Below are 6,839 nucleotides of genomic sequence, written 5' to 3'. Positions count from 1 at the left end.
CTAGTGCTGCGCAGGAGGCCGCGTGTGGCTGCCCGCAAGGCAGGGCGCGCCGGGGACGTGGAAGACGGCGCAGGTGTCCGGGTAGGGGTGAGGTAGCGTCCAGAGCATGCACTCTGCATGCCAGTGCCGTGGTCACCACGGTGCTGGGGGGCCTGAGTGCGTTTTGGTGGTTAGCAGCGTGTCTAGTAGTTTAGGGGTGGTGTGTGTGTAGTGTTCGTGGCTTGCAAGGAACTCCAGGTGCACTGGATGGACTGCAAGGTGGCCAAGTTCATTCTGGTAGGAAGGTGTTTGTGCTGTCTAGGGGAGAATGGAGGGGGGGCTGGATCTGGTCTTTGGTGTGGTGTAGTTATATGCTAAGGTGTGTGTGCCAAGTTTCAAAAGGTTTGCAAAAAGTTATAGAGTACTTGTTGTGTAAACTTAAATTTTGTTCAGGAAAGAGTTTGAAGATGGTGTGGTCATTTGAAAAAGTTTCTGTTTGAGTTAGTGGAATTTCTGGTGTTAGTTGATCTTAAAGAAATTGGGTGAATGATTTGGAAATTTCCAGAGGGGCAGAAAAGGTCGATGCTTCACAACCCAAGTGCCTTGAGAGTATATATTCTTTTTGGAGAAAAGAGCACACTTAGAAAAGTTTGGAAAATGAGTTTGAGGTGAAATTGTTAGAGGGTTGGAGAGTTGGGCCCACTAGATAAGTCCAAGAAGAATAGTTTGGTTTTTAGTTGACTATAAGTCCAAGAAACAATTCCAAATAAGATACAAGGCAAAAATCCAAATGAAACCAATTTGATTTGAAAAAAAGAAAAGGGCCAAAATTCAGGGTCTTACATACGTGGCTGCTAGCGTCTGATGCAAGGAACGTAGGCGACATGCCATGCAATGAGCTCAGGCATCGGGTAGCTAACTGTGCCAGGGAAGACATTAGCTAAGATTGTCTAAGTTAGGGATAAGATTTCCTTAAAGCATCTCCTCAAGAGGATATCATCTTAGATCGGTTTAAAGAGCGTCTCCTTACGAGATTACACTGGAATCATTGTTACTTTGTTAGGCAACGGTTCTATTTGAATGATACTTGTTTATGTTCTTATGCAAAGAAGCCTTCCCAGAAAACACCATACTCAGAGCCGCTTTGGTCTAAGGAAATAAGTTATTTTGCATGGTATCTTAATTTTGATCACTTGAATTGTTAACAAATTTTCACTTAAACATTTGGATGGCCTTGCATTTTACTGTGCTCAGTTTTTTTTTTTACCTTTTCCATCGCAGAGGACCACATCGCAGGATGAGGAGCTTGAACTCCTTTTCTCAAGCCTTTCGATTTGAAGTTTATCCTCAGTATCTACATGTACTAGGTAAGTTGCAGTTTGAGAATGCAACATTTTCATTGAATTTTTTGCGCCCTACTTCTTTTTGCTCTCTCTTTATATTTATATAATATAGGGATGCAGTTCTCTTTTTGGTATACTAAGCTATTATTTTTCTAGATCCAAAAAAGTTGAATATTAACTTCTTCCACCTGCAGGTGATGCCACTGTTTCAGTGTATCTGATCATCGATTGACCCCACCTGTCCAGTGTAACATATATTCCCAATGGTTATCAAGTTTGAAGGAATCACTTTTTATTCAAAGTGCTAGGGAACTTGATGAGTTGATAAATGATGTATTCTCTTGGATGGAATTCCTAGCGGGGGTGAAATTTATCATGTGCATGTAATCTTTGTGACCCAAATTGGGCGCTGCCATAACTCTAGCCATATGGTGATGCATAGAACACCAGCTCAATAGTTATGTTATCAAGCATCACGGGTTTTGCTATTGCGACAATAAAGGATGCATACATCTATGATAATTTGGTCTCTATTGGGGAAGCATCAAGGACTCTGGGAAGCAGGGGAAAGTTCAGCTGCCTTGTTTGATATTTTGAGTGGATTCATTTTGGTAAACCTGGAATGCAGTATGTTTCTGACTAGTGTGGCACCAAAAAAGACTTCTATTAATGTGGCATATTGTCGTGTTAAGTGTTTTTTTATTGTGGCAGACTGGCCTTATTATGAATAAACATGTGTTGGTACGAACTGTTTTTCAGAAAGTTGAAAAATCAAATGAACACTATCAATTCCTGTATCGAAGACCAACCTTGTTTTACGTTTGCACGGGTTGGTTTGTTTGATATTTAATATTCTCATGATATTGCAAAAGATGATCTACAAGATATTGATCCTACATATTTAGGCACGTAGTTGTAAACTAGTGGGCTTCCTAAACGGATCCTGTTTGAATTGTTTTTACTTTTTTTTTTTGAAAGGGCCAGCCTTGGCTGGTGTTTCATTGATTTAAGCAGGGAGCAGTGGAAAAAGTGACATATGTGGTGATCCGGAGATCCAGGACAAAAGAAGAAGAAATAGGAAAAAGGTGCCGAAGGCTCATCCTCTGGCCTACTCTCAGGGCTGGTCCCCGAAGGGGCTCTGCAAAAACCTAACGCCACATTGTTGCCACAGGCTGAGTTCTTGCATGCGTCCGATCACAGAATTTTTAGTCCCACTCTCCTCGCTCACTCTCCGCTGACTTCCCCTCACCACCCGCCTCCTTTTTGGTCGCCTTCATCTCGGCTGCCAATCGCTTCAACATTTTGACACGGATGGCGCGCACGATCATCATCACATCATCACCCAACTCGTACATCCTGATGGTCAATATCTTGGTGTTCTTCGATGCGGCCGCAAGCTCAACTCTCCTCTCTTCGAGCTTGGTCTTTTTCTCTTAAAGGTTGATTTTCTTCTCGATCGCCAGCATCAAGATGTTAAACCTCTCGACCTTTTTTCCTCCTTCACGTCGTCCCCACCTTCTTCGCTAAGATGCCCTCGAAGCTCTCCGTCATCTTGGCCGCGAGAACTATAAATCAAGCATTTAAAAAACGCTAAATATGTATATAAAAATATTGTCCATCTATTCAAAAAATGTTAATCTTAAAATAAAAAATGTAATCAAGCATTTGATTTTTTTAAAATGTGTAGAAATAATGTTGACCATGTATTAAAAAAATTCAAATTTGTATTGAAAAAGTTTTAAACGTGTATTAGAATAATGTTGTTGAGATATACACAAAGTGTAGGATGAAAACCAAAAGAAAAAAAGAAAACCCAGAAAATGAAAAGCAAAAAAATAAAATGAAACATAAAACTGAAGAAACAAATGCAAAAATAATTCAGAAAACCAGAGAATATTAAAGAAAAAACACAAAAGAAACGAAAAAAATAAAAAAATAAAAATAAAAATAATGAAAGAAAAGAAAATAAAACAACCGAATGAAAACATAGAAAAAACGGTGGAAAAACAAAATAAAACAATTCGCATCTTTTTTCCTTTATTAACCCTACACAAATGGGCCGGCCCAAGCACTGTAGGTACCTTCAGACAGAGAACTGTCGGGCGCGCCTATGTCTCGCCTTCAGCGAGAGGGTAGGAACCCTCGCTGAAGGAGAGACCAAGATGGTCGACCCAGTACCGGGGAGGCCACAGCCTCCTTTTTTTGTGTTTTATGTTTCGCTTTTGCTTTTGTTTATACTTCAAATATTCCAAATATATATATATTACAGAAAAACACTATAAGAAAATTTAAAACAATGTTGATCAAGTATTTTAAAATGTTGAATGTCTATAGAGAAAATGTTTAACATGCATACAAAAATGTACAAAAAATGTGTATAAATTTTTTGATCATGTAATTAATTTTTTAATGAACATTGGTAATTTTTAATAAGTATTTGAAAAATGTTTACAAGGATTTGAAATTTTTTAAATGTGTATGGAAAAAATGCTGACCATTTAATAAAAAATGATGAATTTGTTTTATCATATATATGAAAATGTTAATCAAGGATTTAAAAAAAGGTTGATCAAGTATTTGAAGAAAAAGGAAAGAAAAAAAATAAAAAAGTAAAGCCAAAGAAAAAACGAGTAAAGGCAAGGAAAAACATAGAAAAAATGGTGGAAAACAAAACGGAAAACCCCAGGAAAAAATGGAGAGGAAACTGTGCAGAACCCGGCTTGTTTCGACTTAAGTATACCCGCACTACTACTCAATAATGATTTCGAGTCAGACACTTGGCTAGCCGCGCTCTCCCTCAACCAGGAGGTTCCAATCCCCTAGCGCTCGCGATAGCTGTCGGTCTCGCTTAATGTGAGATATAGCACTCGCGCGCCAACGCAGCCTTCGCGAATCCCAGCAGCTCTGAACTAAACCACTGGCCCACGAGAAAGACCCAAAAGGCCGCGCGAACCCCTAGCCCAGGGCTCTGCAGCTCTCCTGGTCGATCCCGCAGACCCGCACCACCCGTTCACCCCCGGCGGCGCCCCTTCGCTCCCCCGACACATTTCCGCGAGCAGCTGGTGCGCGCGCGGAGCGGAGGCCATGGCGATGGCGAAGGCCAAATCCACCGCCCTCTCCGCCGCCGAAAAGTGCCGGGTACTTCTCGCCAGCATCCTCTGCGATTCGCTCCTCCGATTTTAGGCTCTGTCACTGACTCCCTCTCGCCCTTCGCAGAACATCCTGGGCGCCAGTTGGGAAGCCCACCTCAACACCATCAAAGCCGACGCCAAGGGAAGGTGCGCACGCCACTTCCTACAATCTCAACCTGTTGATCCATATGCTTGTGCGAGTAGCAGCTAAAATACCAAATTTCCTTGTTTTTGATTGGTCTTGCTCGGTGTTGTGGGCAGCAAGGGGGAGGTTTACACGTCGAGAGTGCACTACATGGTCCAAAAGGGCATGCCCTACTTGATCGTGCCCGAGAACGACATGCACAACATTGTAATGCTCTATCTTTTTCTTAGATGGTTGATTGATTTGTAATAGTGGTTGCTGTTATGTTCTGATGAATTGCTTGTATGAAACGGCTGTCATATAGAACATTATAATCGACGAGCGGGGTTCTCTCTCGGTGTCCAGTCCAGTCCCAGGTCGCCTTGCCAGCTTGCTCAAGTCACTCAACAAGGTCGGTCCTTTCTCTATAAGCTCAAATGCAACACAATTTGCTGCATGGTTGCTTGATTGCCTTCTCTAGCGCGTGGTGATATTGTTGTCTTGTGCAGTTGCCTCCCCGGGTTGCTATGACCGGCGATGTCCTGCGCATGAAGGAGACAAAGGTAAGCCCATTTTGAAGACCCCCAGCATGGGTGAACCATGTTCGATTTCCCAGTTGTAGTTGGCAGAGTGGTACTGATTGTGCTTCATATGCTCTTCTTAAGGTTCCAGTTATAGCTGAGAGCCTTAAGAAAGCTATTCTGAAGGAACATAAAGCTGCTAGCGAAGCTACTTATGGGGTTTCAACGGTATTGTCTTCCGCAAGTGCTACTTGTAGGTCGCGCAGTGAAGGTCTCCTTAGCTTACTCAATGAAGAGAGCTCCTACAATATCTTGAAGTTTGAAATTGGGTGTGTAATATGCCTTTATGTTTTCTAATATTCATTTTCTAGTCTTTATGTTTACCATTGGTGCATTAAATATCTGTTGATCATCTGTGTAATTAATTAAAAGGAACTATTTGTGATTGCGGAGATATCTATATTGCAGCTCGTGTGTCTTCATAGATTCATTGGGGAGCAGCCATAATATCAAGTTGGATACTTTTGAACCACCAAAAGCCGACCTGCTATGTAAGTTTCTACTTAATTGATTTCAGCTGGCCGGGTTTTGTACTCCATGAGGTTGTATACCTTGATGTGACAATTGGGTAAATAAAACTCCATTTATCGAGATTCTTTTTTCAGCTATGCATCTTTACTTATGTACCTTCCAACAACTTTACTGACTGGCAGCATTTAATTCTAGAAATGTCATTAAGATGCTAGTTGATTGCTTAAATGAATGTACTTTTCTACTTGCACCTTCTAATGTTGCAGTAATAGTTCGGTTTCTAAATGCATATATTATTCTTTGTAGTGCCATTCTCTTCGAGGCTTATTGATGGTATCAACAGGAGTGACCCAAGGCGGAGAGCACTTATACTTTTCTGTTTCGAGTATTTTGATGTGACTGCCAGAGTAAGTGTCTTGTATATCTGGACAATGCGCAATGTAGGATAAGTGTATTATTAGTTTCTCATTTCTGAAGCTTTCCGGCCAAATTAACCAAGTCCTCTTATTGTCACAGTACTGTTGACTATCCTATTTTTCTTTGCTTGAAGGATGCACTCTTGCTCTCCGTTGATCACCATGGATTTGAGGTGCTCGCCAGGGTTCCTGAAAGAGCTACCGCACCTGATGTCCCTCAGCAGTACCATTGGAAAGAGTTCAGGTTCACATTCAAGGAAGCAGTCAAGGATGTTGAAGACTTCTGCCGCATGTTGGTTGAGCTAGAAGAAGAAGCTCTGCACAGCGTAAAGAGCTATAGCGGATTAGGTTGAAGGGGATAGTAGCTCTTTCTCAAACCAAAGGGCACAAGATTCAGATCTTCAGTTATGATAATATAAATCATCTGAAGAATATAACTTGAATCCATTTTTGTAGATGGTTTGCATTGTAAACTGACATCATTCGATTGAGAATCAACAGTTAGGTTTGTATGTCACCATAATTTTCAGCCTCTGTTTGGTACTTATTTACAAATCAGAAAGGAAACTTCTCTGCAGACCACTTGATACAAAAACCATGTTATTGTTCTATTTGTGTGCAGTTGGTGAATTGCACTTGACACATATTATTCTGTTTCTGTGCAGTAACACATGAAGCACTTGAAAATGTCACTTGAATTATGGCAGCGTCCCCGTCTCCAGAGAGGTCTTGACTCCCGTCTCTGTCTTGCCTTCTCCACGCCGAGAATTCAGGCAACTTACGGATAGCAAATT

At 41.3% G+C, this 6,839-nt stretch overlaps 1 protein-coding gene and 1 long non-coding RNA gene across 2 annotated transcripts in view; both read left to right on the top strand.

The window, feature by feature from the left end:
• Positions 1–2,084, top strand: part of LOC119285285 — a 20,796-nt gene extending 18,712 nt beyond the window's left edge. Inside the window, exons 3-4 of the long non-coding RNA XR_005139431.1 lie at positions 1,261–1,346; positions 1,517–2,084. This is a non-coding gene — a long non-coding RNA (uncharacterized LOC119285285). The remainder of the gene's footprint in view (positions 1–1,260; positions 1,347–1,516) is intronic.
• Positions 2,085–4,294: 2,210 nt separating this feature from the next.
• LOC119285283 lies at positions 4,295–6,592 on the top strand. Its single transcript, XM_037564523.1, has 9 exons — positions 4,295–4,460; positions 4,539–4,600; positions 4,715–4,805; positions 4,903–4,989; positions 5,087–5,140; positions 5,243–5,427; positions 5,567–5,649; positions 5,936–6,036; positions 6,180–6,592. Exons 1-9 carry the CDS (start codon positions 4,407–4,409, stop codon positions 6,396–6,398), a joined length of 936 nt encoding a protein of 311 aa, XP_037420420.1. The 5' UTR covers positions 4,295–4,406; the 3' UTR covers positions 6,399–6,592.
• Positions 6,593–6,839: the final 247 nt, after the last annotated feature.

This window comes from Triticum dicoccoides, chromosome 4A (genome assembly GCF_002162155.2).
Source record: "Triticum dicoccoides isolate Atlit2015 ecotype Zavitan chromosome 4A, WEW_v2.0, whole genome shotgun sequence".
In the NCBI taxonomy this organism is placed as follows: domain Eukaryota; kingdom Viridiplantae; phylum Streptophyta; class Magnoliopsida; order Poales; family Poaceae; genus Triticum; species Triticum dicoccoides.
Note: the sequence above shows the minus strand (reverse complement) of the source record. Positions and strands in the feature narration are given on the sequence as shown.